The sequence below is a fragment of the Diceros bicornis genome, unplaced genomic scaffold (genome assembly GCF_020826845.1).
Source record: "Diceros bicornis minor isolate mBicDic1 unplaced genomic scaffold, mDicBic1.mat.cur scaffold_55_ctg1, whole genome shotgun sequence".
NCBI lineage: Eukaryota > Metazoa > Chordata > Mammalia > Perissodactyla > Rhinocerotidae > Diceros > Diceros bicornis.
The window spans coordinates 775227-798830 of record NW_026691429.1 but is presented as its reverse complement, the minus strand read 5'-3'; the positions used below and the strand labels follow the sequence as shown (position 1 = coordinate 798830).

The 23604-nt window shown below is 49.1% G+C and overlaps 1 protein-coding gene and 1 long non-coding RNA gene across 2 annotated transcripts; both read left to right on the top strand.

Moving 5' to 3' along the window:
- The first annotated feature begins 1720 nt into the window (after positions 1-1720).
- On the top strand, positions 1721-6392 carry LOC131403189 (ral guanine nucleotide dissociation stimulator-like). The gene is made up of 7 exons (XM_058537500.1): positions 1721-1763; positions 2254-2323; positions 3845-3913; positions 4337-4411; positions 5387-5508; positions 5710-5810; positions 6099-6392. The coding sequence occupies exons 2-7, from the start codon at positions 2318-2320 to the stop codon at positions 6239-6241; spliced, it is 516 nt and encodes a 171-aa protein (XP_058393483.1). The 5' UTR covers positions 1721-1763; positions 2254-2317; the 3' UTR covers positions 6242-6392.
- An 11525-nt stretch (positions 6393-17917) lies between these two features.
- LOC131403194 (uncharacterized) lies at positions 17918-21844 on the top strand. The gene is made up of 4 exons (XR_009219280.1): positions 17918-17988; positions 18726-18816; positions 21294-21329; positions 21700-21844. It is a non-coding gene; the product is annotated as an uncharacterized LOC131403194 (long non-coding RNA).
- The last annotated feature ends 1760 nt before the right edge of the window (positions 21845-23604 follow it).

The window sequence follows — 23604 nt, the reverse complement described above, 5'->3', positions numbered from 1 at the left end:
TAGTTCCACCACCTGTGCTAGAGCTGGAGCCAGTGTCACCTCCATCAGTCCCTCCAGGGCCAGAGACACCACCGACGTCAGCTCCAGCCCCAGTGCCAGCTCCTGAGCTGGAGCCAGCTGGACCATTGGCTCCAGGGAGAATCCTCCCTCCACCTGGAGAGATAACAGCAGAGCCAGATCCAGCCCTGGAGCCCACCTGCCCCTCGGACCTGAGCACCAAGAAGCTGCTGAGAGAGGAGAAGCCTGACTTCTTGGAGTTCCCTCCCCGGCTGGTGGCAGAGCAGTTGACACTGATGGATGTGGTGAGCAGCGGGGCTCTCAGGGCAGGTGGGGCCGGCCTTCCCCTGTGCCATCAGCTGCCCCAGACCTGCCATTTCCTGATCTAGAATCCCATGATCTCGGTCCAACCTCTTGCTTTCCCACTTACCCTCATGTGACCTGAGCAGCCTTCTTAACTCTTGAGCCTTTGCTGTCCTCATGTGGACAGGAGAGATGGACACTGAGAGCATCTGCCATGCAGAGTGGCTGTGCAGATGGATGAGGTGGAGCAGAGAGGAAGTTGGGCAGAGTCTGCTCTTTGCTGGGGGTGGGGAGCTCACTGAAGTGCTATCAGGTCCTCGGGTAGAATACTCATTTGCCCGAGAGGCCTCAAGAGCCTCAGCACTTATTAGGCACCTCATATGTCCATGACTACATGGCAGACAATCAAAGCCTGTGGTTGTTGCTGCCTTGGGGGAATGTGCATCTGAAAGAGGAGTCAGACCCCAGGATAATCAGAATGGTTGGAAGATTCCCCTTGAGATGGTCAAGCAGGAGCCGAGTTCTGGTGCTTGGAGGAAGTGAGACTGGGCTGGGAGCAAATGTCACTATCCTGCACCACAGTATCGGGTCCTGGGTCATCCTGTGCTGGGTGCTCTCAGGGGACACAGGCAACACCCAGGGACTCCCACAAGTCTCAGGCCACATTCTCAGCTTCCTGAGCTCCAGCTCTCACCACTGACCCGGCCTGGGACTGGGGGCTGTGGACACTGAGCTGGGATGTGGCAGGGTTGGGTAACACTCCCTGTCCTCCCCAGGAGCTGTTCATGAAATTGATGCCCCGCCACTTCCTGGACTCCATCTGGTCCCAGTGGGACAACAGGGCCAATGAGTTCCTGGCACCCACCATTCGTGCCACCATGACCCACTTTATCAGAGTGGTCAAATGTGTCATCACCACCTGCCTCGGGGACCCGACCATGACAGCCCAGGACAGGGCCAGGTTGGTGGAGCTCTGGATCCAGGTGGCCAAGGTAAGATGTGGGAGGCCCTCTGAGCCCCTCTCTGGAGTCGTGGGAACTGCCCCTTCTCCTTTTCCAGCTGTCAGGATTGAAGTTTGTGGTCTGAGCCTTTGCACAGTCCTTAGGCCCCTCCTGCCAGTGTCTCAATGACCTGACTCCTGGTCCCAGTGGTGGGATGCTCACCCCTTCCTGGGCTCCTTCCTTGGCTTGAGCTAAAATCCTCCTCCCTGGGAGTGTTCCTCATCAGGGTCTAGCTGTGCTCTTCTCAGGTTTCCAGAGCCTCTGTCTCATCCAGGACAGGGGACGTCCATGAGGTGACCAAAGCCAGAGGAAGCAGGGCTCCAGCTCCCCTCACAGCTCATTCCCTTCCCTTCCCCAGGAGTGCAAAGGCCTGAGGAACCTTTCATCACTCCATGCCATCCTCTGGGCCCTGCAGAGCCCCTCCATTCAGCGTTTAAAAAAGACGTGGGGACGGGTGTCCAGGTGCGTAGGCCTCTCTCCATGCGTCACCACCTGGGTGAACCAGACACCCCCCACAGGGCTGCCACTGCCCTTCAGTAAGCTGGGACATCCTGGGAGACAGTGAACCCTGGGGACAGGGTCTGACCTGGTTGGGAGGCTTGGAGTCTTTCTGGAAACTTAGGCCAGTGGTTCTGCTTTAGGAATCAGTTTCCCTAAGTGCCAGACCCTGGCTCGAACTAAATTGAACATTTTCAAGGGTTTGCTTTGCAGCAACAGAACTCTCTGTCCACCTGAAATCAAGACTGTTTAAAACAGATTTGTTCAGTAGATAAGAGAACGAAGGCCCCAGGTGACAACAGGAGAGCTCCCTCCCCAGTCCCAGAGACCTCAGGGCTCAGAGCACACATTGAAAACGCTCATCCAGGCTGTCTGGATAATTCTGGGTTTTCAAACAAAAGGGATTTACCCTTAAACCACCCCACAGTGTTTCTTTCCTTTTTTCCCTCCTCAGGAGGAACTGCCAAAAATTTAAAACCTTGTGCAAAACGGACCAGCGGGAGAGCAGGAAGCTGCTCATGGAGGTGCGTGGAGGCTGGAGATCTGGAAGGAGGGGAGGGGAGGGGGGAGGAGGGACCAGGCAGAGTGTGCTTTGGCTAGTTTTTCACTGAAAGTTTCTCTGAGACATAACGGTCTGTTTTGTCCAGATTGACAGGAAGCAGGTGGTGTGAGCTGCAAGGGCAGGTGGGGACTGTTTGGGGCAGGAGGCCTTGGTCATGGGATAGAGTGGTGTTTTTTGGACTGTTCCAGGAGGTGAGGAGCTGGCAGAATGAGCAGGTCTCTAGCTTCCATGCGGGCCCATCAGCTGGCCCTCATCTTCCTCCAGGCTGGCGGGTGGATGGAGTGGGTGGGGGTTCCTTTCCTCCTAAAGCAGCCCGGTCTGTCCTCAGGAAGCCAGGTCCCTGCTGCTCCTTCTATCTGCACTGCACCTCTCAGGGAAGGGCACTCTGCCTGCCCCAGGGACGGGCACTGTGTGGTCACACAGGCCAGGTGGACACAGGGGCTGCCCAGCCTTGGAACGAATGGTGGATCTGGCACAGAACTGTGTGCTCTCTGGGACTCTGCACTCTATCCCGATAGTGGTTACTGCTGAAAACTCAGTGAGAGTCTCCCCAGGTGACTTGTTGATAAGGATACACCCCAGATGGCAATGAGAATTATCGGGGAACCTACAGATTCTTAATGGACCTTCCTGGCAGGACATTAGAAGGTTCCAAGTAAAAAAGGATGCAAATGTCACCATCACCCAACGCCCTGGTCACCCCCTACACTGTCACTCAGATGTGGCACAAGGGGGTCCCCTTCCTGAGTGAATGAAGGAGGAGTTCTGTGCAGGGACCATCCTGAGGGGATCCTAGGGAGCTGAGGCCTTTGGCATGGCCTCAGGTCCAGCTGGAGTCAGAAAACCCCAGGGGTTGGGACAGGCAGAAGCCAGTTGGATATGCCCCCTGAGACACCTTGTGCCTCCCGATCCATGGCTCAGGCTGACTGAGGGCCTCAACACACCCCGAGAGTCCAGAGGACAGGGCCTTGGTCAGAGGTGTGTCTGGAGGAGGAGTGAAGGCCGGGGGCCAGGGCCTCTGGCTGGGAGGGGGAGTGGTCTCTCCTCTATGGCCCCTGAGCAAGTCACCACCCCTCTGTGGGCCTCGGTCTCCTCATCTGGGAAATGGAGGGAGATGATCTGTGGTGCAGGCCTCACAGGGGTGATGAGGTACAAGGGGGAGAGGAATGTGCAGCGGCTTTGTGCTCCTCCTCCTCGAGGGGGGAGGGGAGAGCACTGGTGACAGTCAGATGACACAGTCCTCAGGGGACCCTGGGAGGCATGGGAGTCCTCCTCACACTTTCTTGAGGAGGAGAGAGGCTTAGGGGCCTAGGCAGGCCTGAGGGCACAGAGGAGGGAGTGTTGGAGCTGGGAGTGATCTAGAATCAGATCACTCTGGAATGGGAGCCGCCATAGACATCAGATGTCCAGGGTCCAGGATCAGGGGCCTGGGAGACACGGGGAAGGTAGCATGGCCTCCCTGAGCCTGTCCTTGACCCTGCAGGAGGTGAACTCTGTGTGGGCCACCCAAGAGATGGACCCCCAGGGAGCCCAGGAGAGGCAGCAGCAGCAGGTGAGGGGGCCTGAGGGGGAGGGTCCAGGTGTCAGAGGAGGGGGTCTCACCCCTCACGGCTGGAGGCCTCCCCAAGAGAGGGGTCCCTCCTCCTCCAGCCCAGCTCCTGGAGCCCCAGAGCCTGAAATGCCTGCCCTGGAAGTGACCAGGAGGAGGCCTGGAATGGCTGGGCGCAAGATGGATTTGCGGGGGGAGTGGCAGGGACCGCACACCCTGGGATTTGCCAAAAGCCGCCCCTGGTAGCTGACGGGGGACGTTGGGTGGTCCTGGAGGGTGCAACAGGGGGGAGGCTGCTGAGGGTCCTAGGCTGCTCTCTGTGGGAGTCTGCGGTGGGCAGGAGGCTGGGGTGAAGGGATTTGGGGGAGGGTCCATGGGGGCACCTGAGAGCTGGGACTCATCCCCACTCCCACCCTGATTTCACAGGGTGTCGTCCCCTTCCTGGGCACGTTCCTCAATCACCTGAAACTGCTGGACATTGGGATGGAGGATGATCTACAAGTGAGTGAGCCTGGAGGTGGGGCCAGGGAGCAGGATCCTGTGGTTTGGGAGGCGAGAGCCTTGCACTGGGCCCTGAGCTCTCTGTACCTGGCAAACCTCCTCTCATGAGAGCATCATGGCCACCCCTGGGAGCTAGGGAGTCAGAGTCAGGCCCGTCTTAGTGATGCGTGAATGGAGGCTCCGCGTAAGCCCCCTACCAGGCTCTCAGGACTAGTGAAGCTCATAGCTGCCTGCCTGCAAAGCTGCAGGAGGCTGTGTCTGAGCTGGATTCAGCCTCCCCCTTGGGCCCTGCCCCTGGGGGAGTGCCATCAGCCCCTGCAAGTGAGGAAGCACATCTGTGGTCCAGCTGTCCCTTTTTGCCTGAGGCCTCAGTCTTCCCGTCTGTCATCAGAAATGGGTGGGCTGCAAGGTCTCTGGCTTCAGCTCCCCTGTCCCTCCTGCTCTGGAGCCCAGAGCCTGGCCCAGTGTCAAGTTCTCTTTGTGGAAGGTCTGCCCTCTGCTGGGCCCTGACATTCCTGCAGCCTGAGAAGGGGTGGGATGGGGGCTGGTTATGGGCTTAGGGGGCCGTTACTGATGGACATTGGCTGTCTCCCTTCCAGGGAAATCTGGTCAACTTCCAGAAATGGCGTGAGGTCAGCAGCTGTGGGGAGGGTGGGGAAGTGGAAATCACAGACCTCCCGTGGCAAGATGTCACGTGTCCTCATCCCTCGGGTCTTATATTTGTTGGGACAGTTAGATGCTACAAAGCTGGGAATCCCATCACGTTGGCGGGTGCGGGAGGGGCTGGCATCAAGGACACCTTCCTGGATGAGGAACTAATTCAAGCCAACTGTGAGGACAGGCAAGTCCTGAATGGAGTGGGAAGGAAGGAGGGTTCCCGAGTGAGCACAGACCCCAGACCAGATCCTCACTCCGCACAAGTCCCTGGCAGGGTTCCCCACCCGGGACCTGTCTGCATCCTGTCCTTCCTCCCAGAAATACAAAGTCATTAGGAAGATCCAGCTGCTCCAGCAGGCTGCAAGTGAATATGACCTGAATCCCGAGGAGCGATTTGGGGCCTGGTTCCAGGCGATGGAGCCCCTCAGTGTTGATGAGAGGTGAGGGGCACAGGAGTTGGGTGAGGGCAGGCCAGACTCTCTCGGCCGGCCGGCTGCAGAGCGTGGGGCCTGGCTCCCTGATCAGCCCCAGACCTCATTGCGTGGTGACCCATGGGGCACCGGGACTCAGCTGCTGGCAGGCTCTGGGAGGGACACCTGAGGTGCGGCTCCTGGTAGCTCACAGGCCACTCTGTCCTGTAGCTACTGCCTCTCCTGCCGGCTGGAGCCCACACACCAGAAGACGAGCAAAATGCGGCTCTTCAGGAGAAAGAGGAACCGGACATCCTCCAGTTCAGGGCCGAGTGAGTGTCAGGAGCAGCAGCGACTGAATCCAGGGGCTCAGTACAGCTTCGGGCTAAGCATGGGCCTGGATCCCAGCTCCAGTGCTGGCCAGGCCTGGGACAGGCCGCTCCCCTCTCCTCTCTGGGACTCGGTTGCCTCCTCTTAAATGAGTGATGCTAAATGATGCCTCCCCCATCAGGGACAAACGAGGTGCTGTTGATGGACTGAGCACTCGGCACAGGGTTTGGATAAGAGTGTTGTGGGGCAGGGAGGTGTGCCGTGAATCTCAGGAAGGTTCCCCAAAATAGTCTGTTTCTTCTCTTCAGCCACCGTGCCCTTGGCAAGGAGCCATAACCCTCTGGAGACCACAAGTGCAGCTCCTCCTGAGCAGCAGGGCCACTGGGACCCTCGGGGTGCACCGGGTCAGCTCTTACCCCCCCACCCCAAGTGAAGGAGGACATCTGAAGACTTTCCCTGGTTTCCCCTAAAGCCCCAGGCGGAGGGCACGACCCCCCTCCAAATCCCTGACATCTGCACCCCAGGGACTGTTTATCCATTGAGGAGGAGCATTAGTATATGTTTAAGAGTAAATATCAGATTTGAATGTTGCAGTAAGTTCTGTTTCTGTCACAGCCTGGGTGTTGTGGTGTGGTTCTTTCACTGCTTATGCTCATGTAAATGAGACACAGAATCTCACATTCCGCCTTGAATTAAGAACTCATGTATGGTCAGAGCTTATGGTATGTGGGAGAAGGGAGGACGGCCAGTCCCCTCCCTGGCTACTGAATGACACCCTCAAGTCCCCCTTCCTCAGAGGACAGGTGCATTTCAGTGTGGTTCACCTGGGCCAGGAGCAGAGACAGCCCCTCAGATCTCCCTGGATGTAGAGGTTGGAGGGACTTTCCCAGGCAGAGCAACAACCACTGAAATGTAGATGTCTTTCAAATACCACTTGCCAGGACCATGTCCTTCCCCAGGGCAGCGGCTGTCTTTCTACAGCTTTCCAGGAAGAAGGATGTTTTCTGCTTCTCCCATTGAGGTTTCTTTTGACCAACTATTGGAAGTTACCGTTTTCTAATCAGTCTCTAGATTTGCATCAACACTAAATGAGGAAAAAATGTAAAAAGATAAAAGTTTGCATGTGGAAAAGACAAGGCCAGAGGAAGACCATGTGCTGATGGACTAAGGGCCGACAGGACATCCCCATCAGGCCGCCTCTAGGGCTCCCTGTTCACCCTTCGCCTAGATTGGAATCCTCCTGGGATCCTGGCCCATGCCATGGAAGTCCTTTTCCCACTTGTTTCATATCCAGAGGAAAAGATTCATGAGGCAGCTTTTAAACCTACAACAGGACTTTCTTCCATAAACCTCGCCACTCCCTGTGAACTAGGATTTCCAGCATCCCCGCATTTCCTTATATGATTCTTTTTGGGCAGAAATTCCGTAGAAGGCCCCCAGCCTCTCTGTCAGGTACATCGTGGCCATTCCTCCCTGGCTGGGCCTGATGGATCGGGGTGACCTCTGGTTTGCCAAGATAATAGACCTTAATCCTGGCCACTGAATGACCCACACTGTCCATTGCTGCCTAGGGTGACATCTGGGACCTTGGTGTTCTGAGGTCCATGGTCTCAGACAGTCACTAGTTTACACACTCAGTCGTGTTGTTACTGACTTGTCCCAAAGGGGCAGCTGGGCCTGAGCGCATAGAGCACGTAGCCCCTGGGATGACTGTGTTCTTTTCCCCAGTCTGTGCTGTGGTTATGTGGATGTGTGTTACAGGGATGTGAAACTTGCCTGTTGGGAGTTTTGAAAGATGAGGCACGAGAGGGGCAGGTATAGGAGTGGGTCCAGCAGGGGAATGCAACCCATCTTAGACAACACAGACACAACAGACACAAACTTACCAATTAAAATACTGAAACGCTTCCCACATGGGTGGTAAACAGACACTACTCTGAGCTCACACCCAGAATCCACCCTACGACTAGGAGCTAAAGGGTTACCACCCGGCATTTTGAACATCATGCCCTGGAAACACCCTGTAAGACAAGGGCCATTGTCTTGAATTCCTTGGTACTTCTTCCCCCTCCTTTCTGAAGGCTGCAAGTGTCACCCAGGGACGCCTTTTCAGTTCAGCCAGATGCAGAGTAGAAATCCTGGTTCCCACAGCACAGGCCCTTCCTGCCAGGGCACTGCCATCCAGGAAAGAAAGAATTCACAGCTTGGTGTAGACATGTAAACACACACAGGCATATCCCACCCAAACATCAAGATGCATGAACTAGTAAGAGAGTAAAAGCCACTTCAGAAACACATCAAGCAATTGCAAAAAAAGGGTTTTTTAAAGATCCTGACTCCAATAAAATGCAAAACCAGGAAATCATCTTGAGAAAACTGGGGGACTTTGGATACTGACCAGATAGTTGATTATAGGAATGACACTTTTATTTTTGTGTGTGATAACATTAGTGTGTTTGTGTTCAAAAAATCCCTCATCTGTAAGAGAAACTGAAAATATTTATAGCTGAAATGATGCGCTCTCAGTCATCTCAGCTGGTTAACTCTAGCGGGGTGGGTGTGAGGATAAACGAAGCCAGATGGTATACGAGTTGATAATTTTTGAAGCAAGTGACAGGTTCACAGAGGTTGATTTTCCTCTACTCTGAGATTTAGAGATTTTTGAAAACTTTCAGAACACAATTTTGATACAAATAGTATACTCGGTGTTCACGTTACAATGTTACAAATTAAAACATTGATTGAAAATATAAAGGAATGCTTCTCCTTCCTGACCTAAGGAAGCTCTCTCTCAGTCTCGTTCTGTGAATGACCTGATGATGCCACCAACTGTTCACTTACCACATGTTTGTGGAGTAATTCCTATGTGCTCTGTGCTGTGTGCAAGGTGAACACATTTCCACGACTCTGGATCTAGTGTGGGAAGGAAGGCAATGAGTCTGCTGCCAAGGTTCTCTACGGGGAAAATAATGCCCCCAGGGGGTATGCTCATTTTTAAGATTCCAAAATCAAAGCTACACAGGTTTGCCAGGTAACAAACAAGAGATACTTAATTCATGATACAGAAATGACCTATGTCTGAATTAACATGTGACAAAGAAGAGAAAGATTGATGGATTTTATGTTAAAATTAGATGCAAAATCATAGTTCTGGCCCCTGGCCTAGTGGTTAAGTTTGGCAAGCTCTGCTTTGGCAGCCCACGTTCTGTTCACAGGTGTGGACCTACAACACTCAGCAGCTATGCTGTGGCGGTGACCCACATACTAAGTAGAGGAAGATTGGCAACAAATGTTAGCTCAGGGTGAATCTCCCTCAGCTAAAAAAAAAAAAAAATTACATGCAAAATCAGAATAATTTATGGAATCAGATTTAATATATATTAAAAGATAAATCTCATTCAAGTAGGTATCATCTCTTCATTGAGTTAACACTCAATGAAAAAACAGATATAAGTTCAAAACACTAATTCCTCAGCATCGATTATCCTATCAATTTTAATATAAAAAGGAAGAAAAATCATGGTAAATAAAAATTGATGTTATCATGAAAGGTAAAGATCACGACGGACGTTACAAAGAGATGCTGTGAGAGTCAAGCCTGTCTCATGGGGAATTTCTCAACCACATCACTCTCTTTTTCTTCAGCACCCATGTTGCTTTTCTCACTGTGTTTTCAGGATGCCTTTCTTGGCTCCTTGCTCTCTCTGCCTCCCGGGCAATCTCGTCTGCCCTCGAGGCCACAGTCACTCCCTCCCATGCTTTTCTTCACTTTCTGTGTCTGTCTCCTGATATCTCCAAAAGATGCTCGTTGCCTGCAGAGGGGCTATGAGAGACCCAGACCCAAACCAGGACTCATCTCTGCCCAATATGGACACTGGCCAGGGGTGGGCTCAGGGCTGGTGTGCAGACCCCTCAGCTTCAGCCACGGCCCAGGGATTCACCTGGACACCCCAGTGCAACTGTTTTTAAGGTATTTGTGAATCCAAAGGACTTAAGAGTTCTCCTTCACTGCTGCAGGCCTGGAGTCCCTGCAGTCTCCTGTATCCACAGACTTGCTGGGGATTCTCCAAGGTCTCCTCCCATTGACTGCACATGACCTCACTGCCAGGATGGGAAGTGATTCTAGTAACTGACCTCTGGAATATACAGCTGCTCAGCCTTCAGACTGCATAGAACTTCAGTTTTCTACTTGGTTTTAGTTTCATGGTCTCATTGTTTCTACTATGAAGTTAGGACATATTTTTTGAGCTTTCTCTTTAAAAACAGAATAAAATGCAAAATTGGAACAAAGAGGAGCATGAAGACTACCATCCATGGAGAATGTTCGCAGCTCATTTGGATATTGCACCCTCTTTCTCTCCCTGGAGAAATGTGTCTCAAATCATACTGTCCATTACAATCATTGCAGAGTTTTTATAACTCAGATTGCTGGAACTCAACCCAAGTAGGTCTGGGGAGGCAACGGAGAATTTTCATTTCTAAGACGTTCCCAGCTGATGTTGATGCTGCTGATATAGGCATCAGACGTTGAGAACGGGATTCTGGGACACTATCAAGCTGATGTGTCACTATCAGTGCAAATCCAGACCAACTTGCCTCCTCCGTCTTGCTTAAGGATGTTATTCTCTTCCCTTCTCTATCATTGACAACTATACACATGCTGGTACCCTGTAACCTACGTTATTGGGACACAGAGATCCAAGGACTCCATAACTCCTTTGAGTGTCCCATCTCTAATGAAATCACGCACTCTTCCACCCTTAGATACTCACTTCCACACCCAGAGCCTGTTTTCACCCAAAATTCTCCTGCTTGTAAATCAGTAACTCAGAAACACCACATTCTCACCACAAATTTCCACATTTCTAGTTTTTACACAAAGAACTCTACCGTATACAACCATTCTTTAAGAAAATAGATTACTCCAGTTAGAGTATCTTAACAAGGCTCTCTTCCTTCTCTCTTCCTACTCCTCCCTATTAATCTTGGATTCTGTGGTCCATCATTTCAATAACCCACGGACAACGCTCCCTAATTCTTTACTCTCATCATATCTGCCCTGCAAGCCTCTGACTTTGGATGATTCCAAATTCCTGCCATGCCATGTTGACACCTGCACTGAGGATCACCGCTGAAGAGAGAGCACACGAGGAGCCTGGGGGTCCCAACAGAGAATCAGCAGCAACCAATGGGCCTCCATGCATTCTCTAACGCTTCCTGAATGCTCTGTTAATTTCTTTCCATTTCTTGAGTTCCATAAAACTATTTTCTCTTGACCTACTTCATATCTCACAGACAAATTGTTAACCACCACACAAGAACTATTTCACACTCTAGTCATCAGATCTAGAAATTTTCCACATAAGCAATTCATTTATCACACCATTTCTGTTGTTTTATACAGATATATTTCTTTCTTAGCTAAAACCATTCTGATTTTCATCTCATCTTTCCATTTCAATGACCTCATGCTTTCAATATTCGCAGTACTTTCAATCACCTCCCTACTGGGATCATGCCTCATGTTTCAAATATGCACAAATCTCTACCATCTACAAACCAATCCCTCATCCATTGTTCCTAATGCCCCTCACCCTCGATGTCCTCCCTCTCCTCCTCCTGCCAGGGACTCCTTGTGAAAAGTTCACTTACATCCCAATGCCTCTGTTTCCACACTGGCAACCGATCCCATGTCCCCCTTCTGTGGATGCTTCTCTTGCTTAGCTCACAGGTCACGGCTCTTACTATTCCAATGTGGCCTTTTCATTATTTGTCTGCCATGTCCTGCAGTAGCATGTGACTTTGTGGCCTTCAAGTTCCTTTAGAAAGCTCATTTGTCCTTGGGATCCACCAGTGCTACACTGTCCTTCTCCTGCTCCAAACTTCCTGAGTCACTTGTTGGCTTCTCTTTATAACCAACCCACAATGCCTGATGCTTCCCAGAAGTCAGCCCTGCTCTGACATCTGCTGTCCACCTGCACCCTCCTACTAGGCAATCATATCCATTTCACTGGCTTCAAATACCACTAATGAGCTAAAAATGTTCAAAGAATCAGCACAGATCTGACTCTGCCCCCCAGACCCAAATATCAACCTGCCCACTCAGCCCATCAGCGATGACTCGACTCACAGTGTCCAGGTTCCAAATTGAAAAAAACACTTTCCCAAATAATTCACTTCTCTCTCAGCGTTCCCAAATTCACTTGTTTGTGCTAATATCCTGTCTGTCCCTGAGTGTCATTCTGGACACTCTGCCACCCCACATTCATATCAATGACCCATCCATCCACCCTCCTGTATCCTCCTACAGATTCTTCACTTTTGAATCATTTCTAATCACCTTTCCGAAATGACACAAAATACCATTCCCACACAGTGAACTCTCCTGCTCTAGCAACCTAAATTACAAAACTCCATTTTTCCTCTTTGTTGATATTTTTTTCTACTTTACTTATATGTGCATCATCTCTTTCTTTCAATATTCAGTTCTCACTAAATGGGATACTCCATATAGACATGACTAATGTAGATTTTCTAGATGTTTCCCTCAACAGTGTTCTCATATGGCTTGGCACACAAAAAGAGCTCGTATATTATATCTGTCTATCTATCTACCTACCTACCTAACTACCTACCTACCTATCTAATTCAAATACTAGAAGTTCACTTCCTGAAATATTTTAAACCCATCCACTTAACTACATTTATGCAAAGATATCAAGTTTTTCTGGTATACTGCAATAAATTGGCAATTACAGCTTAAGATTTCCAAATCCTCTCTCCCTGTAATCAGCCTACGAGATTCTAGTTACAGTGATCTGTTTAAAATGTAAAACTGATCAGTTCACCTTACCTTTTAAATCCTCAATTTCTGTCTTCAGCAGATATTTTTCCTGTTGTCCTATCATAATTATTAATACTACCCTTTTCATTCCTCAATATGTTCCAGTTTGGAGAGAAAACTATTTGGTCGTTCTATTTATAGAGCACCTACTACATGCAAAACTCTGGTGTAAAACCTGTGATCTACAAAAAAGCTAAACAGACTCACCGCCCCTGTTTGACCTAGTCTTAACGCGAGGAAAGACATAATAAACTGCAAAGAATTTATAACATGCCATGTGGAAATAACCACTGCGATGACCTATAGGGCAGAGAGAGAGAGTTTGAGCTTGAGTACATTTCTAAGGTTAGCTGTGTTTGTGTGTGTGTGTGTGCGCGCGTGCATGTGCTGATGCATGCTGCCAGGATAGGATGAGTTGCTTTCTCCTGTGGGGTGGGGGAGCCTCCTTTGCTTTGCGAAAGTTCCTCTCTGTGCACCTACTATGGACTTTGTCATCCACGTGTATTAGTCACGGTTGTCTAGAGAAATAGAAATAGAATATATATAAACATAGAGATGTGGAGATGTATTACAGGAATATGGAGGCAGAGAAGTCCCACAATCTGCCATCTGCAAGCTGGAGAACCAGAAAAGCTGGTGGTATAACTCAGCTGAAGTCTGAAGGCCTGAGAACCAGCACCTCTAATGTCCAAGGGCAGGAAACTATGGGCGTCCCAGGTCAGGAGGATACAGTGGACTCACCCTTTCTTTTCCTTTGTGCTTAAACTAATTCTTGCTCATATAACAGTATTTTTGATGTTTCATATAGGAATCTAGCTTCCTTTCACATTACTCAACTTATTTACCAGTTGTAAACTTTATAAGTTATGTCCCACTCAAATAATAGATTTTCTCTTCTTCTCTAATATTATTTACCTCTTATTCTTTTGATTCTCATTTTTTCATGACTGCGCTCTCCAGTGCCACACCGAATCACAATAATGTTTGCCAGGAGCATTTTCCTCTTCTTAAGTGTAGCGTAAACATCAGATAAATTCCTTGTCAGGGCAGAGCAGGCATCTAAGAGAGAGAAAGTAAAAACGTGCAGGGGAATCACTTCTACCTAGAAATCAACAGCCTTGCTTCTCTTGGCTGTTTGGAGCTGGAGATGCTATGACAATGTGGCCAGCTGAGAATCAGAGGATCTCTCTCTAGTCCCAGGAATTAGTCCTGGTCAAATCTCTTAACATCTTTAGACCTCATTTTCTTCACCTGTAACATGAAGAGTTGGATGAGTCTTTTTGAGGTCTGAAATCCAGTGATTCCAAGATACCCTTCACCCAGATACACTTAACAAAGATCAGAGAGAATTTTTAGTTGTCTTCTTCTGCATCAACATTATTATCCATATCACCACTTAAAGACATATCAAATGTCTACTTTTGCATGACACTGATAAAACAGGTTCCATACCAAATTGCTGTTCATTGGGATAATAAACCTATAGTTAATTGTTTAGAGGTAAGTATAGAGATGGGCCCTGCTGGAACCAGCAATCAATGGGCCAAAAAGTCTTGCTTTATTTTACAGCAAGGCTGTGGATACATTCCCTAATACACCAGAATTCTTCTGTACTTCGAAAGTATGAAATAAATGGGAGCCTTGAATCCATGGTTACGAGTTAATGAGGACATGATTTTTAAAATTATACTAATGATGCCATTTGCCTAGTATGGGGCTGTTCTCTGGTGAGTCAAGAGCAGATGTATTCAAGGCCACTTTCATTCCTTTAATAAATATTTACTCAGTCCCTACCATTTGCTGCAAGATAGCAGTGATCTACCCTAAGAGCATTTATATTCTAGTAGGGTGACACAGACCATAAACAAAAAGAGAATCTTGAGGTGATCAATAAAGTTACATATACGTCAAGCATTTTTCATTCTGGACTATTTTTCACCCTTTCCCTTCTTTTACTCTTTCCCAGAACTCTAAGTATGGACTTGAAAACCCAGAAAGCATGGGTCCCATGTTTCTTCTCGCAACACCCCTGTTTCAAAGACATAGTGTTTATCATCTGAGAGTATGTCTCTTTAAGACTAAGTTCCTATGAATCAGCATTATTTCATCACTTTCTTGAGAGGACGGATGATATTATGAAGGGAAAACAAAATATCATGTGGGATTTATACTCGAAATGATGTTTCCACTCTAATTGTGTTATTTAATGTGGTGTGATTCGGGGCAAGTCAGTTACTCCTTCAGAGTCAGTGGTAATAATACCCTGAAAAGCATTCTCTAGAGATTAAATGAAACAAAGTATGAGAAACTGCTTTGTAAATTGCAAAGCAATCTATTTCAGCTTATTTTTTCTAATAATATTTTCATTTATCCGATCCTTTTTGACTCTACACAACCTGCCTAGACTGAGTTTTATCATTTATTCAACAATAATAATGGGTCAAAATGGTTGAATATTAGAAATTTCATATTGTTCAACTTAATTAAGAGGCCATCACAATATTTAATTTGGTTATATTTACAGTTAAATTTTTCATGTTGCCTTACCATGTGCCAGGCACATTCTAGGCGTCTGACACGTATTCACTCATTTAATCCTCACAACAATGCTATGGAGACAATACTATTAACCTCTATTGTATGGATGAGGAATATTAGAGGTTATATAATTGTCCAAGGTCACACAGCTGGTACCCAGGAAGTCTACCTCCAAAATCTCTTTTAGGGATCCATTAGAGGTCGTGGCGCTTACATTGTGAAAGGATCACCCTGGTTTCTGGTTGGTGAATGGACCAGAGGGGGCTAAGCAAGAAAGCACATGACTACTGAAATGATCCAGGCAAGCAATTCTGAATACAGGATTTCTTTCCTTTTTAAGGCTGAATAATATTCCATTGTATAGATGCCCCAGATTTTCTTAATCTTTTCACCCACAGATGCACAATTAGGTAGTTTCCATCTCTTGGCTATTCTGAATAATATTGCAGTGCATTTGTCAAACGTTTTCCTGGCACTTAATGAGTTTGAAAAATTTCTTCTTATACACATTAGTTACTGTAATGAACTACCTTTCTAAATGTCTAAAGTTTAAATATTTGTCATTCTACAGAACTACCTTGCCTAATCATGTTTTGTGTTGTTATCAGTTCATGAATGATCTAAGATTTTTGTACAAAAACTTGTTATAATGGCTTTTTTTGCATGTATTCAGGAACCTTGCATAATATGGGTATTCCCTGATTCTTGATTTTTAGTAGAGTTTTCTAGTAAGCCTTTAGGATAGGAAATATCTTCCTAGATGTGAGGCAGAGAGCAGAAAAATAATAAAGTGATTGTTCTATTTAATTATATCAAAAGGAAACTGTCGTTTTGCTAAATTGTTTTTACACGCCCTTTGCTTATTTGTAAGAATGGCATATATCGTTTTATTAATGAAAAGAAAATTCAATAAACAATTTTAACATAAAACAATATCTATTGAGAACTTATATGAAAATTTTAGCAATATGCTGTCACCAATTTCCTCATCTGCAAAATGGAGATAGATAATACCATCTTCCTATGGGTTGCTGTGAAAATACTCAAGAGTAATGTGTGTAAAATGCTTATCACCATGTCGGTTGGAAAGTGATGCCCCATTCATTTTTCACCGGGATGATGAGAGCTTTTTTTTTGGCTTGAAGTCTGTAGTTTTCAAAATATGTTCTACTGTTGTAAAGTGAATCCTTGTAACAAATTATTTGTAGAGTTAGAGGATCCCTTTGGAATACAAATTCAGGCTCCCGTGTGTGTGCGTGTGTGTGTGTCTATACGCACATCTCTCAAATAATACTTCAAGCCTTATAATGAAAAGCTACCTTCCCCACTCTTGACTCTGGTTCCAAAAACAACTTTTTTAATTTTCTGGTTGAAAATCTGTATTTCTATATTAGCTACTCATACACTTTTTCATTTTTCATCTTTTGACTATTTATAGTTTCTTTCTTCTCTGAAAAAATCAGCATGAAGAGTTCTTACATACATTAAAAACATAATTCCCCTTGCCCAATATAACTATTTAATGAATTAGGATAAATCAAAATTCAATGTCTACTGTTTTATAAGTGTTTACCATTTTATAGCATACGAATCTTATCCAGAGATGTGCTACATCAGATATTATGAACACATTTTCTTTCTCACTTTTTCCTTTGACCTTTTAAATGGTAAAATTCCCTTATTTCTTTGTTGTCTTCCTATGGATTCATCACTAGTTCATCTCCTTCCACCAGAAATTTAAATCTCTTTTCAGTAACTTCTGACGCATGAGACAATTCATGGGCTTCAGGTTTTGCTTGGGGACCTCACTCTTGGGCTTGAACATATACACAGGCCCACATATACACAGTATGTCTGGAAGGATAGAGGAGAAAAGGATGTTTATCTCTGTGCAAAAGGACTGGGAGACAGTGATAGAGTGAGAATATTTTACTGACTTTGCACCACTCTTTGAAGTTTTCCTATACGTGCATCTACGACGTAGTGGCCTCCCTCCCCCCAGATTTTTAAATTAAAATTAAAATAGCGTTATGTCCTTATCTACTGTCTTGGGACAGTAAGTTGTAGAGAAATGTGAATATATGACCCAATTTTTTAATGAAATTAAGAACAGCAAACACGCACAAAAAATTTATAATTCTAAATATGGGCACATCATTCTATGAGGCTGTATAAACGTGAGGAAATGAATGAAGAAAAGCTGTTCAACATCCAGCTACCTGTACAGTATGGGGTCCACGGAAAGCCCTGCCTCCAGCCCCGCCCCTGGAGCTGATTTCCTCCCACTGTGAAGTCGGCCAGACTTATTCCAGCCCCACCCCCGCCTCTTCCCGCCCCTGGAACTGGTCTCCGCACAAGGCTCGGGCCTGGCTCCGCCCACAGCCTGGTCCCGCCCCTTGCCCCGCCCGCACCCTTGTCCCCGCCCACAGCCCCGCCCCTAGAACTGATTTCCACCCACAGCCCCGCCCCTAGACCTGCTCCCTGTCCCTGGTGCTGACCCAGCCCGCGGCCCGGCCTCACATTAACTCTAGAAACTAGACACCTCCCCCGAGGCTGGGGTGCGCGGCCCCGCCCTGCCCCGCCCCCTGCCCCCCCCCCCCCCCCCCCCCCGCCGCCTCAACCCAGAGCCCCCAAAGGTTCGTCCTCCCCGAACCTGCGTCCTCCCCGAACGCCCGCCCGAGACCGGAAGCGGAAGCGCAGGGGGCGCCGTGGATGGAGCGGGAGGTCTGCGCGGTGTGTCCAGTCTTCTCGGCGCGGACGGCATTCCCGTGGACCTTCGGCCGAAGGGGCGACGCGCGGTAAGCGGCGGGCGGTCCCGGCTCCGGTCGCGGTCCAGGGAGGGGCCTGGGCCGCGGGCAGCCCCGTCACGGCCCGGCGTCCCTCCGTCCCCCCGGAGCCCCGTTTCCCCCGGGCTGTTCGCTCAGGGCGCCCGAGGCTGCTGTTCCTCCCGGCTCCGGGCGCCGCCGGCCCCTCCTCAGAGTCGCCGTCACCGTCACCGTGTGATTTTGTCCGCAGGTGGCTTATCCGCGTCTGGAGGCGGTGTTTGGGTTGTTACTAATGGGGGCGCTCCTGGCATCTAGAGGGGGAGGCAGGGATGCTGCTCAGCGTCCTCCAGGGCCCAGGACAGCCCGACAGAGAATCATCCGGCCCCACATGTCAGTGGTGCCGAGGTTGGGAAACCTGCTCCACGGCCTGAAAATCTCCCGAGCCTTGAATGAAGTGTGGGAATTGTTTACAAGTCATCGAGCCACTTACAGGGTCCCTAAATGACAAGCTTGTTTAAAGGGCCCAGAGTCACCAAAAAGTCTCTGTCCAGCCAAGTGAGTTGAGTGACTCAAGTGCACACAGCACAAAGCTGCTTCCTCCCATCTTGGGGAGCAGGTGACTGCATAGGAATCGGGAAAATTCAGTCACAGCCAACAGTTACAGTTAAATCAGTAAATACAAAAAAGAAAAGTGAATGGGGTGAACTTTCCATCCAACACCCTATAAAAGGCCTCAAAAGCTTGTTTGCGCTTTTTTTTCCCCCCCTCAGACACGAAAACATCCGTGGAGCTCAAGTTTGAGGTGAAACCAGGCTCAGGGTCCACCTGTCCTCGCTGATCCATGGATTTCTGTGTGACCAGGTGAGTACCCTGTGGACCTGGTACCAACAGGTTCCGGCAGCCTCCGCTGTGCAGAAGACCTGCCAGTGGGCTTTCCTGGGCTCAGGTTGTCACCACATGGACACTGAGAGTGAGGGTATCTTGAGAAAAATTATTGATGTTTGATGGATTATATTCAAGGGAAAGACGGTAAGCTGTGTGTGGTAAATATTTCAGTAAGTACAGTTATATGCAAATAAGAACACATAAAACAAGTGTAAATAACTGCAAATGTGTATTATAGTAGAAAATATAGATTTACTTGCATTGCATAATACTCAAAAGTCAGGATTTATATATAATGTAAATACAGAAATGTTTTGCGTGTGTATGTAGTATTAGAAGACATCCCATTAAATATTAGCAGGGATACTCAGCAACATTCCTTAGACCCATTCAACTTGACTTCTAAAGTCCTATAAATCCTCCACAAAAATTTGAAATATAGGAGCATTCAGGGAAAAAGATGATTGGAACTTCTTTGTATTAATAACAAATTTAACATTGAATTTGCCAGTAGCCAGATTTATTTTGAGCATTTTTTTCTTTATGCCATTTCAAATCATTGGGAGGAGTACTAAGCAACACTGTAGATTGCAGGGCAGGGCACTAGTCTCTAAAAAGACTGTCCTCACCACTTTGTCTTCTAAAGGGAATTAACTTTGTTTCTTGAAACTTTTCTGAAATAACGGTCTGGTGATTCACGTTGCAGAGAATCTTGTTAAGTAATTTTGTATTTAGTTGTTGGCCTCTACTAATTGTGTGTGTATGTGTGTGTGTGCCTTTTTCATTCTAGCTTTCCTGTGATGTTCTTGAGGGGAATGTGTGCTTGTCATGCAATAGATAGTCTTTGAGTTTATAATTTATGGTGACCCACCATCCTTGTTTACTCAGGACAGAGGGGTTTTCCAGGACACAGGACGTTTAGTGTTCAAACCAGGGCAGTCCTAGACAAACCGGGATGGTTCCTCATCTGATGAGCCAGGCCCTGGGCCACATACATGGGGACCTGGAGAACCAGAGAGACCTTGTCCCACCTCCGTGGAATTTATATTGTATTTGGGAATTTGGATTTTAGACAGTTAATGATGAGAGTGATGTGGGAGTTTGGCACAAGGGGACTCAACCTGAGGGGACAGGGAAGCCCTCTTGAGAAGGACTGATATTTAGCTTGAGAGCTAGAGATGGGACTGGATTTAGCTAGTTGGAGGGTTAGACTGGAGTGAGGGTGTGGGAGTGTGTTCAAGAGAGCGTTTCAGGCAGAGGGACCTGCATGAGGACACCCCTGAAGCAGAGAGCCTGGTGTGTCCATGAACTGAGAAGAGGGATGGCTGAGCTGAGTCAACACAGGGGGAGGGGTGTGAGCCACACCGGCGAGGGGGGACAGGCAGGACCAGATCAGGGGTGACTTGGGACTCTGTTCTAAGACCAGTGGGAAGACTCTGGAGAGATGCGAGTAGAAGGAGGATGTGATTAGCGTTTGGTCTAAGCACGTGGGTTCAGATGGACTTCATGGTTAAGAATGTAGACTTAAGAGGCGAGATGGGAGGTGCTGGGAATAAGATGAGGAATAAGGTGACTGTTCCCTAGGCCTGGGTGATGGCTGTGGAGCAGGAAAGAAGTAGAAAGAAAAGACCTTGGAGTGTAGAACCGAGAGAACGTAACGGTACTTTCTTGCTGCATGTGTCAGATGGCACAGGGCACTGACTGTTCTCCTCGCTGCTGTCCGTGCAGACCTGCAGGCGCCCCCTCACCCAGGTCTGTGTGTTCACCCTTCTTTGTCACTCACAGGCCCCCCTCCACATCCTAAAGGAAGTCAGGCCTTACTTGTGAGGGGGTTGTCTCACATGGGAGACACCGAGGAGAGCCTCTCCAGACATCAGAGCAGCCCCTTCAGCCTCTCCCTCAGCCTCTTCCCTTCCCCTCTCTCGCTTTCCACACCCAGAAGGACCCCTGCTCAGTATTCCATGTCCCCAGGTTCTCCCTCCCCCAGGCTTGAGAAGGGTGGGGCAGCCACTGGGGTGGACATCATCTGCACCTTCCACTCTGACCCCCGCTGGTCCCAGGCTGGACGGAGAGCGACTCTACAGGGAGCTGAGCCATGAGACCCAGGGCGTCGCCCACCTGGGCTCCCCTCACCCTGGACGGGGACAGCCTCTACGTCAGTGGTGAGGGGCTGTGCTACAGCCACACTCTCTCTCCCAGTCAGAGTTCTGTGTTGCCTCCATTGCTCTAAAGTGAGCTATGATCCATCTCTCTATGCTCCTGGTCTGGGATCAGTCTTCTCATCACTGTGTGATCACTGGGTCCAGCCACCTTCCATGTCGTTGCCTCCACCCTGAACACCCCTCCCCTCTATCCCTCTGCTTTCCCCACAAAGCTCCCTACATCCCCCCTCTCCCTTAATCCTTTATGTTCACCCCAACTCTTGCTCAGCTCCTCTCGCCTTCTCTCCACAGATTACACCTATGGAGCTGTGGCCCCAACTACCACCAGTGAGTATTCCTGGCCCTGATGTCCTGGGTCCCGTCCGCATTTGGGGTTGGGGAGCACTTGTTCTCCTTCATCCGCTGTCCTTGGTGAGGGAAGCACCTGGAAGGGCCCTAATTCATCCCTTCTCTCCCTCCCGGGTTCTGGTGGAGAGTCCCAGCCCAGGGTGAGAAAGCCTTAGACACAGACGTGTTCTCCACCACTTTCTGACCCCACGTGGTTTTCACTTTAATTCTCCTGAAGCCCCGCCCTTGGTCCTCCTTTTCCAGGTATCCCATCCGTCTGTCCAGTTTTCTGCCCGTCCATCTGTCTCTCCTCCAAGTTCAGTCTCTCTTGTTCACATATCTCTCTCTCTTGGGCTCCTCTCATCCACAGGCTTGCTCATCCCTCTACTCACACAGTCACCCCTCCCCTCACTCTCATGTATGCTTCACCTGTGAATGGTGGTCCTGGGACAGCCACTGCTGGAGCCCGGGTGAGCCTGGGGGCTCCTCCCACTCTGTCCCTCCCTGAGACAGCCCTCGCCACAGCTCCCGAGCCAGCCACCACGTCCCTGCATACTTCATCATCACCTGTGCCACCAGAAGCCACAACAGGTATCTGGGGGCCCCTTTTCCTTCCCAAGAGAAGCTCTCCGGCCCCACTGCTCTACCAGCCGGTTGTGATCCAGGAGCTGGGAAGCCAGGGTGTGAAATTCTGGTTTTAGGGCAATCATGCTGATCACAAAGATTATACCGACGGTTCAGTCTCAGGCCAGCCCTCAGAGAGCCCCTAGCCTTGTGAAATTAACACACCATTATAGTACAATGTGGGAGGTTTCGGGGAGAGGCGCCTGGCATCATTTGGAGGGGAAGAGCTTGCTAGAGAAAGTTTCACCAGAATGGAGTCTTTGAGAATAAGTAGGAGGGACCCTGGCAACTAGAGGATGAAGGGTTTTCCTGGCCCAGAGGATTCCATGATCAAAGGCTCCGGCCAGAAACAACATGCCCTATGGGGAGAATTGAAATGAATTTGGGTTGCGTGAAGCATGAAGTTTAACCCGCAGTACATGGATAAAATGAGACTGAAAGGTCAGCAGGAGCCAGATTGAGTAGAGCCTTGAGTGCCAGGTCAAGAAGGTTGAACTAAACACTGAAGGCCATAGGGAGCCATGGGTGGTACTAGAGCAGTGGTGGCCCTAGTGAGGTATTCATTTCAGAAAGATTCTTCTAGTAGTCATGTAGAACATTCTTTAGACAGAGCATCCAGTGAGCCTGCTGGGGTGTTGGTCCAGGTAAAGGAAGTTAACACCTAAGCTGGGACAGGCATGGAGAGAGGGAGTGTATGTGAGGACCAGTGTGCAAGTGGAATTGGTGTTACTGGGAGGGAGGAGGAGCTGAGCAGATGTGCTGGTTCTGACCTGGGTGACCACACGGGTGGGTGGTGGTGCCACTGGGAGAGAAGACGACAGATGATAATGAGTGCAGGACTCTGGTGTGGTCTCAGGCCAGCTCTCAGTGATGGCCATCGCTCTCCCTCTCGTCTTACAGCTTTGGGGCACAACCTGAAGTCCCTCACAGTCACCTTCCCCATCTCCACCCTCAAGTATTCATCAGACAGGAGCAACGGCTCAGCCACGTTCAACTCCACTGAGAGGGTCCTGCAGAGCCTGGGGAGACCCTGGTCCCAGCAGCTCCTGGTGGGTTAAATCCCACCCAGCCCCTCCCCCAATCCCTGTCCCTCCTGCTCCTCCTCCTCCTCCTTCCTCCCCAGCTGGATCCTTGTTCAAGAAGAGCAGCCTGGGCCTCTTCTCCTTGAATTGCAGACTGGTCTCCCTCAGGTGAGACCCTCCCCTGATTAGTTGCCCCTAATGACCACTTTTGCCACCACCCCTCTCTGTCTCGCCCCTGTCCTCCCATTTCCTCCTTCCTGTTCTGACCCCCACCCCAGAGGTTTCAGGACCTCTCTCTAGAGTCCCCACGTCCCTCTCTCCCCAGGCCTGAAAAGGATGGGGAAGCCAGCAGTGTGGACGCTGTCTGCACCTACCATCCTGACCCCGTGGGCCACCATGCCTGTGTGCTGGGAACGGAGAGTCTCCACCTGTCTGCTCTTCCTCTCGGTGGCTCCAGGCTCTGCAGCACAGAGTTTATCCATCCAGAGAGAGCACCAGCTACATTTCCACATCATCAGCTGGAACCTCAGCAACCCGGAGCCCACATCCTCGGAATACACCGCCCTGCTGAGGGACACCCAGGACCAGGTGGGTTCTCCCCTGTCCCGTCTCTCCTTGCCCTGAGGGCA